We start from the raw sequence: 22,645 nt of genomic DNA, 5'->3' as shown, positions 1-22,645 counted from the left end.
GCACCACCACGCTCAAGGTAAGGGGTTTGTGTGTAGATTGGACTTGAATTGGGGCAATACTCCAGGTGTAACATAAGTTAACTTTGCATTGAAGAAAAGCCCATTGTTAGAGTGTAGTTTATGTCAATGGACTTTGGGGAGCTAATGCTGTATTGTAACTGTCTACCGCCAAACACATATTTTCTTCAGACTTTCTAATAAGTAATATCTCAGGGCAGAGAATATGCATCAGAAAGTTCAGCCCCAAAAGGCTTATCTGAGAATGTTATAGACCACTGAACACACCGGCTTACAATGGGAGGTGCTGTATCTGATTTATAGAATCATAAAACCATAGGGTTAGCAGGGACCGCAAGGGTCATCTAGTCTAACCCCCTGCCAAGATGCAGGATTTGTTTAATATAAGAATAAGTGAATTCTGCAAGAATAAACAGAAATTGCAAAGCCTGGTGTGAAGAGTGCTGAGTAAAGCTAAATATCCAACTTGTACACTGAAAATCTCAAAAGTGTTGCATGGGGTTTTAGCTGTCTGACATCTACAAAGGTAAGGGTGTCACATGGCTTCTGCTCACCATTTTGAGAATATGGGGTTAGTTTCCAGGGCACTGATTGTAAATGAAATGCCACAGGTCTGTGAGCTGCTTTTTAAAATCACAAAACGGATCTAACTTGTCTAGGGCCATGCTCGTGAAGGGGAAGGAAAGAGGGAATGCTAGCATTGGTGAGAACTGAGCCCCACGTGGGGAGGAGAATAAAAGAAGGAAGCTGCCTGCTCTGTGGGTGTTTCCATTGAGTCACAAATTATTTCCTTCTGCCTGCTCTGTGGTGTCATTGCTGGGAACTCTGTTGAGTAGGACTGTACCATGTAAAAGAAGAAGACGTTTGTTTGCCAAAGGTAAATGAGTGGGCTGGGAATGCAAATTCCACTCTGCTTAGGAGAGTGCATGTAATAAGGAAATGTGCAATAATTTTTACCCATTGAAAGAAACAAGTTCGTACAGTGCCTGCTATGAAAATGAAGAACGGAGTAGAACAGTGCTTCCCACTCACTGGCTTGGGACAAAGTTACCTGATAACAAAATTCACTCTCCAGCCCTGAAAATGAAGATTGGTTCAGGCAAGTTATACCAAAGAGCTTCCACCCCCACCTCTCTCTGTCTTATATTTAGCTGAAGAAAATTTTTACCCTTATCTGATTACTTGCTAAGGAGAGTTGTGTTGTGAACTGTATGTTTTACTGGCTTGACTTGTATTTACATTTATCTTCGCTGAAAGTATAGAAAGCTATTCGATTTTTCTCCTACATATTGAATGCCCAACCTTCCTCTACTGGTAACTGGAGGAGTCATAATATTTGTCTTTCTTATCAGCACTTCGATCAATATGCTGTAGCTGGAATTGTTTGAAAAAGGTTTCATTAGAGTTACTTGCTTGTTAGAATTGGATACAAGTACCACAGGAAAGAATTAATAGAATTCCAGTTACTTTTACTGAACATTCCCTTATCTTTCCTAGGGCTTATATAGCAATACTGATCACATCTGAGAACAGGAGATATATCAGAATATGAAAGGTGTAAATGTAGAAGAGCAGTTTTAGATGACTGACTAAGGAAGCTTCATGTAGTCTAAATACTGAAAACTTCTTGCAGATGTTAATGAAATTCAGCTTTATCTCCAACTCCTGTCAGAATTAAACTATTTTAAAAGGAAGTTTTGAGGCTAGACAACATGTCAGTACAAACTTTGCTGTTGGCAGAAACCCATTTTTCTTTCTTATTGTTATTTAACCCAGAGAAGCCTGTTGAAATCTTTTCTATTCCATATCAAAACTGAAAATTCAAGAAGATATGTCACCATGAAAACCTCCTCACAGATACCTCCTGCAAGTTCCCCTATGTGAGACCACTCTACCCAGGGCCCTGAGTATTCAGCAGTCATAGAATTTGCTGTAGAATTCACCCCTTGCTGCAGAATTGTTTCCAGAATCTCGGATTTCATTTTTTAAAGAATTACATTTCTAGTCCTTATGACTGCGAAGGAAACATCAAAAGTGTGAATGGATGGCTGTCTAAGTCTGCAAAGAGCCAGCAGCAATAGCTCTGAGAGGAGTGAATTGTCCTAGTTATTTCAGTCAGGGACCTTTGGACTCAGAGATTCTGCAGAAATGATACATAGCATTTGTCACGCTGTCTGCAGTGGTTCATGACGTTGAGTGTCAACCTCAGGGTAGATGGTCAAAAAGCAGGGCAGGGACCTGGTGGTATGGTCTATAATGAGATTTCACCAACCCAGTAACAAATGTGAACTCCTGAAGCACTATAACAGTCTTACCAGGGAGTCACAAAGTCCCCTTGGGCACTCCCGTCTATCTTGCTACCAAGGCAAGCTTAACTCTGTGATAAATGGTTGCTTTACTCCAAAAATCACAAAATACTCAAGTTGCTTCCAGTCCTGGAGACTGGTCATTTACCCCAGGTCAATCTGTACCTCAGATCTCACACCAAAGACAGTGCTTGTAGCTAATCCCATAGTAAACAAACTAAGGATTTATTAACCAGGAAAAAGAAATGAAAGAGTTGTGACACTGCACCCCATATTTGTCATAGCAGTATTATTATGATATGATTATAGCATAATTATGGTGTATTTTATGTAAGATGGGTTGTGTAAAGTGCATTGGAAAAGTTATGTTTTGCTGAATATGATTAACCTATTTATATGCATGTATCATTTTTGTATCTGAAGTTATAAATCTTGACTATGTATCTGTACTTCAACTGTAGTTACACATGGGTAATGTCCACTAGACAAGATGTTTTTAGTCTAGATAGCTGGTTGGGAAGGGCCTATTCTGGGCCAGTTCTGTCCAGTTCTGGGCGCCAGATTTCAGGAAGGATGTGGACAAATTGGAGAGAGTCCAGAGAAGAGTGACAAAAATTATTAAAAGTCTAGAAAACATGACTTATGCGGGAAGATTGAAAAAATTGAGTTTGTTTGGTCTGGAAAAGAGAAGACTGAGAGCGGACATGATAACAGTTTTCAAGTATGTAAAAGGTTGTTACGAGGAGGAAGAAAAATTGTTGTTCTTAACCTCTGTGGATAGGACAAGAAGCAATGGGCTTAAATTGCAGCAAGGAGGTTTGACATTAGGAAAAACTTCCTAACTGTCAGGGTGGTTAAGCACTGGAATAAATTGCCTAGGGAGGTTGTGGAATCTCCATCATTGGAGATTTTTAAGAGCAGGTTAGACAAACACTTGTCAGGAATGGTCTAGATAATACTTAGTCCTGCCACGAGTGCAGGGGGCTGGACTAGATGACCTCTCAAGGTCCCTTCCAGTTCTATGATTCTATTCAGGGCAATGAGCCATTAGGGAAAACAATAGGCCTTAGGAGAAGCTTATCTCCCACCTGGTGAGCCGTCCTGAGAACACTCCAGACAGCCTGTATGTAATGGCTGCTATGACTCTACAAGGACATGTGACCTGGCCACATGATTCTGGACTCCATCTTGGGATGTCAGTATTTTTCCACAAACCGGTCTGGGAACTAAGTTTTGAAACAAAGGGTTCCCACCATATGCTAAAGCTATATAAGGCAGGGAGTGACCTGATCTGTTGTTCTTCACTCCCCACACAAGACTCCTGGAAACACCTGAGGAACAAAGACTGAAGTGGGGGAAGTGCTGGACCCAGTCTAAAGTGATTTCTAGCCTGTGTATGAAGACCTGAGAAACCCCAGCTGTAAAGCTAATGCAGCTTGTGCCTTAAGAATCTACAAGTCTGCCTGTACCATCAGTTAGGGTGAGACTCTGCTATTCATACCCAATCTATCTAGAATATTAAGCTTAGTTTGCATTTTTTGTTTATTTGCTAGGTAATCTGCTTTGATCTGTTTGCTATCACTTATAATAACTTAAAATCTATCTTTTGTAGTTAATAAATTTATTTTATGTTTTAATCTAAACCAGTGAGTTTGGAGTGAAGAGTGTGAGAATCTTTGCTCAGAGAGGCTGTTGCATTTCCTCTCCACATTGGGGGGTGGGGGGGGGGGCGGACTCTGTGAGCTTACTCTGTACAGTTCCCTGTGCAGCGCAAGACAGTATAATTTTGGGTTTATGCTCCAGAGGGGGTGCGTGCCTGGGGAGCTGAGAGTTACCTCAGCTTTAGTTTTTCTAGTGTTGGTTCATGCAGTGGCTAGTCAGAGAGCCTGCATGTAACTGCAGCTGGGTGTGTCCCGAATTGTGTGTATGCTGGTGGAAGTGCAAGACCAGGAGCGTGTCTGCAGCTTGTCACAGCAGCACAGTGTGAGAGGGAGCCCAGGCTGATGGGTCAGAGGGCTCAGTGATACCCCAGTTCCAGGTGGCACCCCGGGGAGGACCCGTCACAAGAGTTATTTACGGGTTAAAGCAGGCAACATATATACACATATGAGTTACAGTTTGTGGTTCCAAAAGGTGACAGAGATGTAGTAATGTCAGCACTGAATGCTTTTTAGGGGGATATCTGCTTTTGTTTCCTAGCTCCGTCCCTGTGAGAGTCCAAACAGCAAAGAGATGGAAAAATTTTATGTCAGCTATCTTTATTTCTCTCTTCCAAAATTAAAACTGATGGGACAAGCCCTTCTGCACGTAACCTGTGTAGGGGCAATTAGCAAAGTCTTTGTGTCATGATTAAAGCTAAGATTTTGTCATAGGTATTTTTAATAAAAGTCACAGGCAGGATGCAGGCAATAAACAATAAATCATGGAAGATGGAGCCCTGCCACCCGGGGCTGATAGCTGGAGCCCTGCTGCTGGAGGCTGAAGACATAGAGGTCACGTAAAATCACAGAATCCATGACCAACTCGTAGCCTTAATCATTTTGTTTCACAATGGCCCACTTTGTTCTAATAGTCCTCCTTGGTAGGCGAGGTAGGCACTCCTCCTGCCAGGGGTGCTGGAACAATTTGTACAGTGGGGGGGCTGGGAGCCAATGAACCAAACTGTAAACCCTGTATATCAGGGGTTGGCAACGTTCGGCACGCAGCTCGCCAGGGTAAACACCCTGGCGGGCCGGGCCAGTTTTATTTACCTGCTGACGCGGCAGGTTCGGCCGATCGCGGCTCCCACTGGCCGCGGTTCGCCGTCCCGGGCCAATGGGGGCGGCGGGAAGCAGCGCGGGCGAGCGATGTGCCGGCCGCGGCTTCTCGCCGCCCCCATTGGCCCGTTGCCGACCCCTGCTGTATATGATGGAAACCACTTCAAGCCAGGGGGCAGCACCCCTAGTTCCAGCACCTATGCCGCCTGCCTGTGCTCACAAGTTCAGAGCAGACATTTTTACCATTATAAAGCAAAACTTACATATTATAGCATGGGATACAGACATCACAAGTAAGATTGATGCATGCAGCAACTTACAAGCATTTTATAGAGTCTAAAAACTAAATACGTCCTTGCAAGTTAACACCTGTCTTGAACAATACTAACATGCAGATGGGCTGGTTTACAGCTCTGGATTTGTCAGTGCTTAGCTGATGCCTACAGCATTGGCAAGAGATGGTACCTGGTCTACCAATGTCACAGCATTTTTCCAAGATACCACAGAAATCAATATTTATGCTGCATAATGAGAATGTTCAACTTTGAGCCATAGTCATGTGAGTGTGTGAGTGTGGGAAGAATAGGAATGAAAGATATGTCATGGAGATACAGAATTTTGGATTTTTTGCTGCAGATTTTGTCCAATTGTGCCCTAGATTATACTGGGCCCTGCCTATAGGTATAATTTATGACATCTGCTGTTACTATATGTCCCTGACAGCTGTCACCCATTAGAACTCAATAGCTATAGGCCTGAAATGATTTTATAGTTCTTATAGTTGGTAAAAAGTAAAGACCAATAACATAATTGGTGAAAAGTAAAGACAACTGCTAGACACTTGCAGTTTCTTCCAGACCAAGGTTATCTGAGAAAATACCTTGTTGCTTGCAGACAAGGTTAGTGGGTGGGTCATAGATCCAGATGACATGTCATGACACCCTTTGCCTTTTCCTCTTCCCCTTCGTGAATGCTCATCTTGGAATGCACAAATCTGATTATATCTTAAGAAAAACAACAACAACAAAAATTACCTGTTCAGGTTTTACTGGAGAGAAACTGCCCTCTTTTGATTAAAAGCTTTTTTCCCCCTATTTATTTAGAGAGCTTTGTCTCAATGAGTCTTGTCATCTGCTGGGGACACACTTCATTTTATGTAATCAAGCACTAGGACACTGGCAGTTAGGGCATGTAAAATGTCATGTGTTGTGAACAGCCAAAGTGGTGGCAGCTGGACAAGGAGAGTGGTACTGAAGAAGTCAGAAGGAATGGTTCATTTACAAACAGCATATACAAATAATGTCTTGTTCCTTGTTCTGAAGTAAAAGGCCTTCTTTATGCAGTGGCCAAACTTAAAATGAGGAGGGAACTATTGTTATTTATATATCACCATGGATGTGCACAACAGATATAAAATAAGACATGGCCATTGCCTTGTGACCCTACAATCTAAGGCCTTGATACTGCAACTAACCTTGTGCAAGTGGAGAAAACAATAACACAAAGGGGGATTAGTGGGATGACAAAACAAGGGGAAAAGGGTTTAAGGGAACATTTTATGTTTATTTTATATATTACAAGTATGAGAGCTTTGGGTTGCAATAATTTGAGTTGTCATGTACATTAATAACCCTGGAAATAATAGAAATAATAAAATACAGAGAATTAATTCACCCTTTTCATTCTTCACAGTGGTCCCCAACACACACATTCATCCCTTCATTCTCCCAGTGTCACTAGTCTCATATTCTTTCACTCTCACCTTTAGACCTTCTACACCACCCTGTTCCAGAAATGACATCCCTGGCTCTTCCTCTCATAACTCAAATTCTTTCCAAAACCTACTTCTTCCAGGAGGCCTGCAGACTCTAGCCTATGTCTGCACTGTGTAATCACTATCCCACATCAAGAAATAAGCAAAAATAAATAAATAAATAAAGCCCATTATGAATTGTATTCCTTTTCTGGTTCTCCCATTTTGTGTTGGTACTTAACAAAACGTAATAGTAAATAGCAATAATAATCAGCAATGCAATAAAATCTATTTCCTGGCTTCTTTATTTTCAGATTTGGATACAACATGAGCTGATTCTTATGTCCTTGTGTTCTTATGAGTCTTAAGCTCTTTATTCATCCAGTTCATTAATGATATAATGAGGTTTTACTCTACCATTCTGTACTGTTAAATTGATCTTAGGCTCTGACTATAGCAGACACGTCAGTTCTAAAGAGTGACATAAATTGTTCTTTAAAATTAAAAGGCCCAATTTTTAAACAAGTTAGGTACCCATTTACATGCACAATTACCACATATGTAAATTGGGCAATCTTGGGTAGAAATTACCATAAGTAGTCGTGTGTGTGCAATTATCCAGTATGTGTAACAGTCATGCTAAGTGCACATGTAAATTAATGCATTTACACATGTAATTTATTTAAAAATCAGGGCTGGACATTATTGATTATTTGCCTTATATTAAGTTAACTGAATGCCATCACATTTTTTTTTAAGAGAGAAGAATGGTCTAAGCATAGAACCCAGGACCAGGAAATTCCATGTTCTACTCTTAGCTCTGACACTAATTTCATCTGTGGTCTTGGGCAAGTCCCTTAACCTCGTTATGCCTTATTTCCGTCAACTACAAAATCGGAATGATAATACTTGTGTTCATCAGGATGTTGTGAAGCTAGGGTATGTAAAGCATTTTGTAGATATACACTGTAAGTGTTAATTTTATTTTATTATTTGTTATTATGAAAAGCTTTAGGGCATACATATGGGACAACTTTTGAGACTTTGACAGTCTTCCTAATTCCTGAGCTTCATTTAATAATCTACTGCTTTTATTAGAAAGAAAAAAATACTTCTTGCTGTTTCGAGCAATACATTGCATCCATTTCACCAAAATATAAAAATCTTTTTTGTGGGGAGATCTTTTTTGCTTTGGGCTCTGTTGTTTTGTATATGCTTATGCGATGTGGAATTCTTTGCCAAATCTTTTAAGAGTTTCTTGGAACACTAGTCATGAGACACCATTATGCAGCAGTTGACTGGAAATCAACCATTTCCTCTCTTGAGAAATCCAGACAGAGAAGGAATAATTTGTATTTGGAGAATTTGTTCTTATTTTTCAGATGCAAAAAATTCTGTTCAAATCCAAAGGCAGCTGTGTCCTTTTGGGAATATTTCTTACTCTTTGGTCAGTCATTTTTTGTCTGTTTGCAAATGCTGATAAGTCAGTTCTCAGGTAGTGTGTATGAGATAAATAGAAATGCATTTCACTTTATAGTGGAATCAGCAGTGACTGCTTAGTTAAGTTTGCTTAACAGTTTCCATCTTAACTCCTTATTTTCAGTCACTCAAAACTTTGTGAAACCTTAACCTTTAAGGTTAAAATTTTCCAATGCTTTCACTGGGTTTTTTTCATATGAGGAGAGTGGAAGACACCATTTAAAAAAATTTCTGACCATTTTGAATAGCTCAACAGCTAAAATAGCTTGGGGTAAGGAGGGGAATAGCACAGTGGAACCTGCCTGATAGTGGAGTGAAGCTTCATTACAGGAGAAGTCCTTTGAAATGTATTTAGCAATTCAGGTCCTTTCACTCCATTTCACTAACTGGGTTTTTGTATGTGTGTAGATATTTACACACATACAAAACCCAAGACACTGTCTTCTGTGTTCCAGTCATTTACAACCAATGTAGGAGCAACTCAGCTTGCAACTCTTCCCAACACTCGATAAAAGGCAATGTCTCGGACAGTAGACAGGGCCATATGCAGCAGAGGAAGGGACTAGCGTTTGCTTGTAACCAGCTGACATAATGCTGAACAAGACTTGTCTCTGTCTACATTGCCTGCAAAGTCATGGTCAACACTGTATTAGTTAACACAACTCTTCAAAGTTGTGTTAACTATACTTTTCTAGTGAAGACAAGACCTTAGCCATTTCTAATCCAAGACAGTATTTTCACTACATGGCCACTTAGTTTCTTTAATAGCTTTTTTAAGGGACTTTGTCAACGGATTTTTGAAAGTCCAAATAATGTCATTTGGATCTATTTTATCCACTATGTGCTTGATACGCCCAAAGAATTCTAGTATATTAAAGAGGCACAATTTTCCTTTTTAGAAGTTGTGCTAGTTTGTCCCTATTATAGCACGGTCATATAGGTGCTTTATAACTCCATATTACTGTTTTAACAAATTTGCCTGGAACTGAAGTGAGGCTCAGTGGTCTGTAATTCCCAGGATCTTCCCAGCGCCTTATGTTAAAGGTTGGTATGGTATTTGCTAGCCTCTAGTTCGCTGAGATAGTAGCCGATTTTAATGAGAAATTGCATGTTTTTGTTAGCAAGTCAGCTGCTTCAATCTTAAATTCCTTCAGGACTCTGGGTTGAACCATCTGGTCTTGGTGACTTGTTGCTCTTAAATGTTTCAGTTTGTTCCTGTACATCCTCTTTGGGGACCTCAGTTTCTGGCAGTTCCTCATCTTTAGTACCTGAGAAGAGTAGGTCTGGTGTAGATCTCTCTCCAACAGTCTCTGGGGTGAAGACTTTTGCAAAGAACTCATTTAACTCTTTTGTAATATCCTTATCCGCCTTAATTGTTCCTTTTACTCCACGGCAAAGCTTCAGGGAATTCGGAATACACTGAATGTGCTAACATCTGGCACTGGGGGCAATATGGAGGGAGAAGGGTAGAAAGAACTGTGTCCTTTGACTAGTTTGTATACTAATCTAAGCTTTTAATGTTTTCTATTGGCAGGATCTCAGCACAGCTTCTCCTATAGAAACTGACAAGTGCTAATGATGGCTGACAGCCTGAAGGCTGCAGTGCTTGCCTTATGGACCCTTTTCTTTTCATGTGCAACATATCACAGTGAGTTTGCTAATGCTGTAACGTAATTCATTTAAAAGTAATTTATCAACAACACTTTAAAGTGAATAGATCAATTAGCAAGCAACATTTTTACCATAATTCAGTAGCCATAATAATATGTCTGATTGCAAATATCAACAATATTTATATGTTAGAATATAGTCTCAGTTCTTGTATATTTTTCCACTAATATTTTCAACGTGCAAAGAAAAACACTCAGGAATTGATAAAGAGCTGAAACTGATGTTTGGAGTGACTGTCTTTCTGTTCCCCTGTTATTGCAACTGGCTTTCTAATCTAATCTATCTGCTTTGTTTATAGTACTCACATTACTATAGTCTGCATTCTCTGCAGCACAGTCCCCTGCTGGCCCAAAGCTATCCAGTGGTTATCTGCTCTGGAGGGACAGAGTATTAAATTCCCAGTGGGTCCTCTCATGACCCACTAATTCTGCCCTTTTTAAAGTAATCAAGTTTTTCTGGTAAGATTTAACCTTTATAAACCACCGGTGCTGCTCATTGCTCTTTGGTTACCCTCTGGAGACCACTGAAGTGCAGTTTATCTAACAGGAGGAGCATTAGGCCCTAGATGTTTGGGGACTTTTTTCTTATTAGCTTTTCCAATATTTCCTTGGGGATAGAAGGTAGATTTATAGGATGATGATTGCCAGGATCCCTCCTTTAACCTCTTGAGAATCAGTCCTACATTTTACTTTTGGTGCAGTATTTTGTTAGCACCCCAGTTGTCCATGGTTTAAAAAAAAACCAAAGCTGTCTGTGGTACAAAAATTGCATTAGCTAATTTCCTTACTACCCACAGTACCAGTTCTACTTCCAGTGATATCAGTGGGAATTTTGCAATAGAATTAAATGGGAGAAGAATCAAGCCCCACAGGTGTATATCGGCTAAGTCATCTGATTTGAATATGCTTAGATTTTCCAAAATTTTCTTACCCGCTTTTTGTCAATGTTTGGTTTTACAGGTTTGTTCCTTCCTTATGAATTGCATGTTTCAAGCTTCTTTGTTGTATTTTTCTTGTTGAAGATAAAAAAAGAAGTTCAGTATCTCAGTTCCCTTTTTCAACTATACAAATTGAAAGTAAACTTTGTATTGTATGTGGTTTCAAAAGGAAATTCTCAAAGATCTGAGATTTAAAAAACTGTGCTAGAAATGAAAAAGAGAGACGGTAAAAGAAATACAAAGTATGTTAAAAGTTGTAGGGAAAAGATAAGGGAAGTAAAAGGCCAAATGAATGAATGCTGCTAGTCAAAGTAGTTTAGGAGACTAGAGAGATCTTTTTACATCTCAAGGGAGAAAGTAAGTCCATTAAAAATTAGGAGGGAGTGAAATTAATGCTGATTCAAAAATGGCTGGTACACTGAACGGAGCCCTGGGAGGAGGGCGGAGTGCCCGGTCGGGGCTCCGCTCTCCCCGGCGGCGAGCCCCGGCCGGGGCTCCGCTCTCCCCAGCGGCCAGAGCGCCGGGGGGAGGGCGGCGAGCCCGGCCGTGGCCCCGCTCTCCCCGGCGGCCGGAGCCGGAGCACCGCACCGCCCCCCTCCAGGTGCCGCCCCAAGCACAAGCTTGGTGGGCTGGTGCCTGGAGCCGGCCCTGTGAATAAGGACTGCTAGGTGATTAAGACTAGAAGGGCTAGGCATTTAGAAGAGAAAGTGAAAGTAACGGATATAATATATATGGATTTTAATGAGGATGACAGACCATAAACAAATGACAGTGATAAGCAGCAAAGTATTTAGTTGGCTCAAGTTTCTAGTGAAGTACCACAGGGATCAGTGTTAGATCCAGTCTTATTTAACAACTTCATTAATGCTCTTGAAGAAGCAGTGAACTGAATGTTCATGAAATTTTCAGATTACACTTCATAAGGAGTAGGTGGAAATACCCATCACACCTGAGAAATAATACAAAGGAACCTAGGGAGATTAGAAACATGGGCAAGAAGTTACCAAGTGAAACTCATCTTGGAGAAAATGCAAGCTGACATATTGGAGAAATAATCCAAGCCCAGACGCTGAGTGGGAGAGAGGAACCTGGGAAGCAGGAGTGGCTGAAAGAACCCTAAGGGGTGGGACTTCCCCGCAAATTAATTTTCAGTTTGCAGTGTGATATGACAGCAAGAAAAGGACCAATAGAGTTTTGGGCTGCGTATGCAGAATCGTCCTGTCCTGGAGCAGAGGAGGAATCCTTTCTCTGTCTAACCCTTGTGTAACTTCAGCTGGAGTCCTGCCAGCAGGCTCTGTCCTGGGAACCTCATTACTGGAAAGAAAGATGTTGACAAGTTTGGCAGAGTTCTGACAGCAGCAACAAAAAATAACCAGGGATGTGGAGGAGACTGACGTGAAAAGAAGGACTGGAAGAGTTAGATCTGCATAACTTGTATAAGAGAGGACTGGGGGGATGTGACAAACATCTACAAATACCCAAAGGGTCAAGCGCCAGAGCGGGAGAGGAATTATCTAGGACAGGAAAAGTGGGTGGTATTTACTGACATTTTTTTTTTTTTTTAAAGTTCACATGTTTCAGAACTTCAAGGCATGTTGTTAGCCTTTATAACTACATGAGCTTATTGTCACACATGCCCTCCCACCCCCTTCCCTTCTGCTGTTCAGTACAGTCACATATGGTATCTTGTTTCAAAGTAGATTGTAAGTTCTTTGGAGTAGGGAGCAGGTCTTGCTGGGTATCTCTACACTGCAATTAAAAATCTGTGGCTGACCCATTCCAGCTAACTCAGGTTCCCATGACTCAGGCTAAAGGACTGTTTAATCCTTTGTGGTGTTGATGTTCAGGCTCAGGCTAGAACCTGGGCTTTGGGACCCCGTGAGTGGGGAGGGTCCCAGAGCCCAGGTTCCTGCCCAAGCTTGAACATCTGCACCACAATTAAACAGTCGCTTGGCCTGAGCCCAAATCAACTGGCACAGTCCAGCTACGGGTGTTTAATTGCAGTGTAGAGATACCCACTGTGTTTGTGCAACACCCAGCACAACATGGTCCTGATCTTGACTGGGGCCTCTGGGCCCTACTACAATACACATTAATAATAATAATTAATAAATAAATAATGGGCATAACTAGGAATAAGGTAATGAAATATCAGGAGAAAACTTCTTTTAAACAGGGAACTTGATTAGGCTATGGAGAAGCCTGTCGCAGGGAATGAGGGAAGCCGGCTTGCTTGGGATGTTTGCAGCTAGATTCGACAAAACACTAGAAAAAACCCTATAGGCAGGAACCTTATTCTGATTCCTAGGAGAGTGCACTGTGACCTAATTAATCTTTTCTGTCACTAATATCTATGATTCTGTTATTCTCTGATTAATCTTTAATAACCTTTACACAGAACTTGTGATAAACTAATTTCCCAATGATAATGTTTCGTGGCCTGAGAGTAGGTGAGCTGGGAGCTGTTTGGGGGTCTTTGACCCAAATTCCGATTGTACAGCCTTTTCATTTTGTCCCATAGAATTTCGAGGTGTGCTCTGTAGTGGGCCAAGTTTAGTTTCTCTTCCCATTTAATCTGAACAAGTCAAACAATTGAGCTTTCACGCTCCCTTTAAGAGATTTTAATAGTTCACCTTAATTGAATTGGCCGTTAGCACTGACCCACCACTTGGTAAGGCGACTCCCATCTTTTCATATGCTGTGTATCTATACCTCTCTACTGTATTTTCCACTCCATGCATCTGATGAAGTGGGTTCTAGCCCACGAAAGCTTATGCCCAAATAAATTGTTAGTTCTAAGGTGCCACAAGTACTCCTCGTTGTTTTTGCTGACACAGACTAACACGGCTACCACTCTGAAACCTTTAATAGTTCTGTTTCAAAAGAATAATTTTATACTTCTAAGCACCAGACCCTGTTCTGGCTGATTTTGTTTCCTATTGCTGTCACTGCTCAGTGTTGTGTTGGTTTTTCCTTAGTTATGGCAACAGGGAGCATACAGATGTTTGACTGCTTCACTGACTATGCCAGGGAGCTGACTTGTCACTGGGGAGTGGCTGCACAAACAAACTGCTCCAAGGAATTCCAACTCTATTACAGGAAGGAATATTTCTCGACAGTGTAAGTGTTTAATGCCACTTTCTGGGTTCATTGTTAAAATGTTAAATATGCTGCAATTATTAACAGCCTTGCCCGGCCTCTCTATGGCCATTGCCGAGGGGTTTGAAGCACAGCAGAATCAATGTAGTCCTGCTGCATGGGGAAGGGCACAATGCTCGGGGTCCTCACCCCCTGTGTTTGGTAGAGCACAACTCTACAGGCCTCCCTGCACCCCCGGTGCAGAGGGGATCGTTAGGTGTGAACTGGGGAAGTGTCAGGGCCAATGGATCTGCAGCTACCTTCACTGGACATGAAGCTCCATGTGGGGAGTATACAGCAGTAGCTGCGTGACCTAGAAGGGGTATTCCCTGTCTTCAGCCTGGGGGAAAGGATTGCCCTCCCCTCCCCCACCCTCTCCCCTGGAGCCCAGTGGTTCTCCTGCGTATAGCACAAGAACATAGGGCCAAGTCCTTATTCCTGGCCCTATTGTGCAGAGGCCTGCTGGCACTCCTACAACAGAAGCCAGTTCCAGCCTGCTCTCCCCAGCGGATTATAGTTTCTCCCCAGAGACATGCAAGTGGCATCACTTTGAACAGGTTAGCTGACCCCTCTTCCTTTCCCAGACGTAAAGGCTTTCCATCACCAATATGCTCTCTCGGATGCAGCCATGTGAGGAACGGGTCCTCACTGTGTTAATTTCTCCTTTACAGACTAGGCCATAGCTTTCTCCATTGAGTTTTTCACTGGGGGACACACAGATAGCTGAGACTTTTGTACCAAATGCTTTCTGGGAACTAAGTTTGTGCATCTTAGATTCAGCTTACACACTGGGAGCCTTCTCTGATGACACTGAATGGAGGCTTAGTTTAAATGAACTGAGTGCTTAAACCTATGTAAACATTACATCAATTTTGATATTTTTCAGATATGACACATGCATCCCTGAGAATGGAAAAGGCAGCAGCATGAATTCCATTTCCAACTGCATTTGCATAATTCTGCCCGAATATTTCTCGACAGGCCTCGCATATCATTTAGCACTACAGGCCAATGGGTCGGTGCTATGGAATGGCACTCTAATACTGGCACACATTGGTGAGATATAGCTTGTTACAGATTTATCATTGATATATCCCATTCCACATCCCTAGCCAACTACCTCACCAGCATCACACAGTCAGCACCTTCTTATCCTCTGAGAGCAACGCACCTGCAGTGTGTTCTTCATGTGGCCATAGAATTCAGGGATGAGGAGTGAGATGTCATTGCCTATTTCTGAGAGAGGACAAAGGTCTGTAGCCAGGATTCTTGGCCCCCAAAACATCTCATGGCAGTTGACTCACCACCTTGAGTGTCTGAATGGGCTGAACAGGGTTTCTAGAACTAATTCTTGGTAGATTGCAACAGCCTTTGGTAAAATAGTCACTGTCTCTCTCATGTCACAGGGTACAGTCAGCATAGATATACCTATTACACACACATGTGCCCACATACTTTCCTGGTATTAAAATAGTTTGTATGGATAAATCTGTCTCACCTCAGGTATTAGGAGAAATATTTCAAGAAACCTGTGTAGTAATTAACCTGCAGCAGTGATCTGGGCCCTTCTTTAATGTCATTGTTGCTCACTAGCAGGATGAGTATGAATCTGGACCTTGGGACCCCATCCCCAGAGGACAGGCATCAGAGAGAGGTTGGCCAAGAAGATGCCACAAGCAAATCCCTATCCCCAAAGCACAAGCTAGGAAGCAACTCTATGCATTTTCTCCATGTTGGGAGCAGGCCACTGATAACATGTATTTGAGACCTACAAATAATTCCACTGACGCAAAAATCCCATTTCAATAAGGAGTATTCTGTTTTTGGCTTTTACATCCCTGTGCCAGAGCACAGGGAAACAAGGCTGAATGCACTGCCCACATCTGTAACTACAGCATTGTCTGTGACTGAATAGCCCTCTTCTGTCCATTCCTCTGAGTCAGTGTTTCTCCCTTACAGTTAAACCAAGGCCCCCAAAAAATCTTACCATTGAGAAGAGTGAAAATGATAACTTGTACGTCTTGAGGTGGATCGAGAGCTACAGCACAGAGGACATGCTCTATGGAGAGGAAGTAAACTATGAAGTCAAATACTGGAACAAGCAGAATCCAGAAGAGGTAGGGAACTGCGTTTTTCTTCGCTTTCTAGAGCTGGTATCCATGGTATGAAAAGTCCTTCAGAAAATCCTGAGGAGCTTTCAATCAGGTGGTTAATAATGGTGATGAGACTGCTGGGTGCCATTTCCCCCATCATTCATGCATAAGGGACAGCAAGCACTATGGCCACAGGAAACATTGCTTCAGGGACATCACCAGGAGTGGAACTGGTGGTAATCTTCTGACCTTCGCCCACAGAATAAGCTCTCCCCATGCGAGTCATCAAATTGAGACGCCTCTCACAGTAGATTGTGCTGAGATTCAGAATATGATTGTTCTTGCTCTCAGAGCTCCACTGGGCTTGGGTCCCCTTGGTGGGGCTTGAATCTCCCTATAGGCTCTGCTGGGCTCCTCAGGCGTGGCTTCCCCTCCTGTATGACAAAGCACACTATAGAACTGTTTGTGCACTGTAACAGTTGCCACACAAGACATTAGTGCACAGCAGACTAGTGATGTGGAAATTCACACTCTGGTTTGCCATGCGCTAATGTCCCATGCAGACCAGCCCGTACTCTCTGTTTTAAAATGAAAGGTGAGATTCTGTAGCGCAGTATAGCAGCTTTGGAGAGGTGTCAGGACACGGTACTACTGCATACTGCCCCAGTTTGAGCCCTGGATGCCACTGAATTCATATTTCATTAAACTCAAGTCTTTAACAACAAACTTAACATATTGAAGTTCAACAGTCATAGGCTGATTCTCAGAATAAATTAGCCAGGTTCTGTGTTTATTTAGATTATTCCTGATATTTTTTTAAATTGTGTGCTAAAAATGGATTTAATCCACCTTAAATTATACAGCAAAGGAGTTTATTTCTCTTCAAATATATCTTGAGCCTTTGGTTTGTTAGCAGGTATCAATTAGATGGTTACAGCAGTGAAATCAGTAAAACACATTTATATGAACTGAATGTCACACCTAACACTGTCCAGGAAACTAAACATAGATTACATACAGAATCTAAGTGTGTTACTTCCCTTTTTATTCAGAAGTTTGTAAAACAGCTTTCCTACCAAACGACACACTTTGAAATTCTTGCAACGCAGTTGAAGCGAGGGTATGACTACCTTGTAAGCGTACGGCGTAATTATACAGGCAGCTATTCCACCAACTGGAGTGACTGGAGCAAAGCAGTTGAATTTCACAGTGGTAAGTATCAGTAACAGATGCAACTCAGTGGAAGAATCTTACAGGATTCTAAAGCATATGGTGTACATCCCACTATTTCTTCTGCCTTTCTGTATCAATTAGAGAGATGTAGCCAGTGAGTCCCAGGGCTGCTAATACAATCATCATCCTCAGACTTTTACTTATTGTAGATCGATGCCCAAAGACTCCAAAGAAAACAAAAAGCATATTACCAAAAGCACAACAACCACACAGTAATCAACTCCATTGCTCTCACCATTCTTTAGGTCCATCAGTGGCTACTAGCCAGGATGGGCAGGGATGCAGAACCATGCTCTGAAGTGTCCCTAGCCTCTGTGGAATGGGCGACAGGGGATGATCACTTGATGATTACCTGTTCTGTTCATTCCCTCTGGGGCACCTGTCATGGGCCACTGTCGGAAGATAGGTTACTGGCTAGATGGACCATTGGTCTGACCCAGTATGGCCATTGTTATGTTCTTATGTTCTAGAATGCCTCACATACCATAACTGTAGGTCCCCATGCACATTTTGATACATATATGGGCTTTACTTTAAACCCTCTAAGTGGCATTATTTCAAGGTGTACAGAAGATCACTGACATGACTAAGCTTATTGACTGTGCTTTTATTTCTGAATATATAGATTATGGAGTAACTTTAGAAGATAGTCTGCAGAAGATTGTTCTCATATCCTGCATGTTGATCCCAGCTCTGATTTTAATCTGTTACTTCTGCTTTGCCATGTATGTATCATGCTGCACAAGGGTTTACAGTTTGCCAAATATTCGGTTTCATTTAGCGTAATGGCATGTACAGTAGTATAGTAACCTAATACTTTGTAATCATGAAGGACCTTTTATCTGAAGATCTACAAGCAACCTCTTTACAAACATTAATTAATTAACCTTCATATCATCTCTCTGAACCAGGCACATTAAGAGATTAGATTACAGCACTTTTCTCCACTAAACCATCTGTATAATAGTGCCAGGACTACACAGGTGCCTACTGAGATTTAATTAATGAGTGTTTGTTAAGTACCATGAGACCCACTGTTGAAAGGCTAAAACACATTTTTAAGGGCTGCATCTGAGGTCCTTACTCAGTCCTTGCTCAGGCTAAATTCTCATTGATTTCAATGGGCCTGAGTAAAATCCTCAGAATTTGGCCCATATATTTTGAAGACAGCAAATGCAGCTAATATAATGTTAAAACGTTAATAGAGCCAACTTCCTCATCTTTATAAAGTATTCCCCTTGTCAGAGCAGTGTCTGTCATCTTTGGGCCCCCAGCTCTGCAAGTATCTCAATAGTGCTGGTTATATCTTATTGCAGTATTTTATTTTTGAGGAGTAATTTGCTGGACTTTGGTCACATTAATAGATTTTCCTGTTTTCTCACAATCTCAAATAATATTCTGATCACGTGATGGTGCTCAGGCCAGTTAATCATTAATATATGCACAAATGTTACACTAGCGTTGCTGAAAAGCATCGTCACTCCTGGACATACACAGAATAAGCGCTTCCAGTTGCTGGAGCATACAGACTGGTTGAGGAGAGAGAGCAGGGGTGGTGAAACTGGGGAACTGAGGCCAAACACAGCTAAGAGTAAGCAACCATTCTTGCGTTGCAGAGTTAAGAGAGAATGGTGGGATCAAATCCCAAATCCAGCTAAGAGCCATCTGGTTGTAAAGAATGTCAAGGCAGCTCAGGTATGTGATTTAAAGATTTTACGAAAAAACATATTTCCCATTTATTTAACAAATGAAAGCGGTAATATGTTCTGATGCTGACTGTGATGTAGACAAGTATCCAGTTTAATTCAGCCATCCCTCTAGTGGGGCAGTTACCCCGCGCCTGACAGGGGTGGGCTGAGTGGGTGTGGCTGCAGCTGTGGCTGCTTCCCCAATTAGGTCACAGCTGGCCCTATAAAAGGGCTGTGAGCCAGGGGCTGAGTCAGTCTCTCTCTCCAGTCTTGGAGGGAGAAGGGCCGGGCTGCCTGCAGTGGCGGATTAATAATTTTGCCGCCCCTAGGCCGGAAAATAATTGCCGCCCTGGCCCCGCCCCGACTCCGCCCTTTTCCCACCCCCATTCCAACCCCCTCCCCAAAGTCCCCACCCCAACTCCGCCCCCTCCCTTCTCCTATTGGATCCCTTCCCCAAATCCCCGCCCCTGGCCCCGCCTCTTCCCCCAGCGCATGGCGTTCCCCCTCCTCCCCCCTCCCTCCCTGCCCCGCAAAACAGCTGGGAGGGGAGAGAAACAGGACGCCACGGCGCGCTTGCAGAGGAGGCGGAGGTGAGCTGGAGCAGGGGGGCGGGGCGCGGAGGGGAGCTTCCGCCCCTGAAAATTTGCCGCCCTAGGCCTAGGCCTTGTCGGCCTAGGCAATAATACGGCGCTGGCTGCCAGGGAGCTCAGGGTACAGGGAACGGAGCAGGGCTGGGGAAAGGCAGGAGGAACTGGGGAGCTCCAGCCTGGTAAATCCCCAGGCTGCAGGACTTGCTAAAAAGCTAAAACAGGTACAGGGGTTGCAGAGGCAGCAGCTCAGGGTTAGGCAGAGGCAGCTGGTCTGACCCCCTTGCCAATGATAAGTGGCCATTACAGACTGCAGTCTGCCCCAGGGAGCGGGGGCTAGATGACGACTGGCAGTAGCCACTGAGGCAAGGTGGATGTAGAGAGTGGGGGTTCCCCTGGGAGGGGAGACCCAGAGTGGGGGTACTGCAGGGGCAGAACCCTGAGGTAAAGGGCACCGGGGTCTGGGCAGGACATGGGGCCCGAGGCAGGTGAGCCACTGGCCTGCAGAGGGTGCTCCAGGCTGGAATCGAGTTAATTCCCAGGATAACCAGCAGGAGGCGCCACGCCAGTGAGTCTCACTTCGCTACAATACCCTAAATCTGTTTTATGCCTCTGTTAGATTTCAGTCTGGAGGAAAATGCTGTCCACTGATGAAATTAAGGCACCTTTCCATGATGTGAAACAGACTCACATGGGACACCAACTGTAAGTAAAATAAAGAACATTTCTCTGGTTTACAGCATAAAATATTTTTCTATCAAGTTAACATTAATTGTGCCTTCCTTTTGATCCCCAAAAACAGAAGCTGTAAGAACTGTCTTGCAAAATATGCTCAAGGCCAAACCTTGAAGGGGAAAGATAACGTCAAAAGTGGTGAGAAACCCGACAGTTGCCTGAATAAATGTGGAGAGTGGTTCCCAGAAGAGTATGAGGCTGTTCTAATTCCAGAGATCACTTTGGTTGAAGATTCTCTTGAAGTCTGTGAGTATTCAACAAACACTGAAACTGAGAGCCATGAGGACAACCTGGGTCAGATCGTCTTGTGTCCACCTTGTGAGAGCAGTGCTAATAGCTTTTTCGAACACACACAACACAATGATGCACTTGCAGAGATGTTTATTAAGCTACTAGAATGTGGAACCAGTATTCATGACACTGAAGTTCCAGACTTCATCATAGAAGAGCATAAAAGCTTTGAGAACTGTGAATCAGAAAATTCATCACAGCAAACACCAAAAGAAAATGTAGTCCAGGATCAACAGTCATGTGACACTTCACACACTTGCTCCTTTTCCACTACAGCCTCTCAGGATGACTACAACTGTACAGCTAGCACAAAGTCAGTGCCATCAGAAGATTCTTTTGAATCTGGTTATCAAAGTTCTAATACAGACACTGCTTCTCCCAAGGCAAAGAATCCTCCAGACATGTTGCATCAAAGCCACTTTCTTTGCAGTTCTGAAACTCAGAATGACTTGTTGGTCTTGATTAAAAAATCACCAAATGCTCCTTCCTCTGAGATAATCAAAGACGGAATAAATAGTCCAGCATATCAGAGCTTCGACAGCCTCATGTCTCAGTCCACTGAGTCTTGTAGCACAGCATATAAGAGCTTCGACAGCCTCATGTCTCAGTCCACGGAGTCTTGTAGCACAGCATATAAGAGCTTTGACAGCCTCGTGTCTCAGTCTACAGCGTTTTGTAGCCCAGCATATCAGAGCTTCAGCAGCCTCCTGTCTCAGTCCACGGTTAGCAATAGCCTGACACAGTGTTTGGAAAACCCAAGCTCTTCACTGTCCTTAGTAGAGTTTCCAGAGAATCAAATACTTCCCTGCAGAGAAGAACAAGCCCATCGACCCCATGGAGATCAAAGTTGTTACACCGACCACAAGGGTGACTGCACCGAGACTGCTTTTCAAACCACCTGTTCAGAGGACATAGACTTTACATGGTTTTCCTCCCATGCTCATGACAAAGTTTCATTTTTCCTGCCAGAGAAAGAAATACACAAGCAAATAACATGTCAAAATGTTCCAGAAAAAGCAGCTGCAATTTCCAGCCCCTCTGTTTCTATTCCATCTAGTTACCAGCCTTTTGATATTGCTCTTAAACACAATAATACACACTGTGACAATAACAGTGAGGCTATTTCTGAGTCGCCTTATAAACCCTTTATCAACCTTTTAAACAACAACCTCAAAGAAACACTTCCAGCTATCATTGTCTGTGAATCTGACCTGGAGATAGACTTGTCAAACTTTCTATAGCATTGACTCAGATGTTACCACAGGCTTTGCCTTTGGTCTGAGTTCAGGAGAGGATCTCACACAAAACAGCAGTGACAGCCCTTGGATTATCAGCTTTAATGAACCTTGTAGTGATGGTGAAGATGAAGATACCGTGGGCGAGAAAAAGTTGCTGTGGTCTTTAGATTCTAGCTGTCAGTGGAAGACTGGGAGGACCATACAGGAGACAAAAAATTGTACTTCTGACTACTTCTGACTGTACAGATGAAAGGATACAAGAGAGTAGCAATAACATGCCATGTTCTCTTCTGATATGTTATACACGTGACCATTTGAGGACGTCTGTAAATGCGGAAGAAAGGGAAGCACAGTTACAGAATATTGTGAGCATGGGAAGTGGCCGTGCAGTTAATTTATCAGATGAGTCACTGAACCACAACACTATTGTATCTAAACCATCCTTAGAAAGAAATCAAACTTCAGAGCCCCCGAACTCAGCCGAGTTGCCACTGGGTGGCCCCTTTGTGGATAGCTCCTGTTTAGGAACCTGTCCTTTTGATTATTGCTCCGTTCCAGGTGAGGGATCAAAAATGTCACTTTTCATAAAAACAGGCCAAATGGACCTAATGAGTGAGAGCACCAGGATGAACCAGAAAACAGTGAAACGTACCTTCATGGACAGGGGCTTGTGTAACTGCTATATGAACATGACCTAGATTAATTTCACGGGGTTGCAATCA

At 42.8% G+C, this 22,645-nt stretch overlaps 1 protein-coding gene across 1 annotated transcript; it reads left to right on the top strand.

The window, feature by feature from the left end:
- The first annotated feature begins 7,693 nt into the window (after positions 1-7,693).
- On the top strand, positions 7,694-21,926 carry IL4R (interleukin 4 receptor). Its single transcript, XM_065412745.1, has 10 exons — positions 7,694-7,772; positions 9,847-9,960; positions 13,899-14,040; positions 14,945-15,114; positions 16,018-16,175; positions 17,204-17,363; positions 18,010-18,109; positions 19,001-19,079; positions 20,279-20,364; positions 20,462-21,926. Exons 2-10 carry the CDS (start codon positions 9,888-9,890, stop codon positions 21,924-21,926), a joined length of 2,433 nt encoding a protein of 810 aa, XP_065268817.1. The 5' UTR covers positions 7,694-7,772; positions 9,847-9,887.
- Positions 21,927-22,645: the final 719 nt, after the last annotated feature.

The sequence above is a fragment of the Emys orbicularis genome, chromosome 10 (assembly GCF_028017835.1).
Source record: "Emys orbicularis isolate rEmyOrb1 chromosome 10, rEmyOrb1.hap1, whole genome shotgun sequence".
Classification (NCBI taxonomy): domain Eukaryota; kingdom Metazoa; phylum Chordata; order Testudines; family Emydidae; genus Emys; species Emys orbicularis.
The sequence above is the reverse complement of the archived record's forward strand: the minus strand, read 5'-3'. Positions and strand labels throughout refer to the sequence as shown.

What these genes read in the sequence shown, in the direction of transcription:
- IL4R (XM_065412745.1), top strand. Translation starts at nt 9,888, where the DNA reads ATGATGGCTGACAGCCTGAAGGCTGCAGTGCTTGCCTTATGGACCCTT. An exon ending in AAGGAATATTTCTCGACAGT is followed by an intron (nt 14,041 to 14,944) that starts GTAAGTGTTTAA and finishes GATATTTTTCAG; the next exon opens with ATATGACACATGCATCCCTG. An exon ending in TGTTACTTCTGCTTTGCCAT is followed by an intron (nt 18,110 to 19,000) that starts GTATGTATCATG and finishes CTTGCGTTGCAG; the next exon opens with AGTTAAGAGAGAATGGTGGG.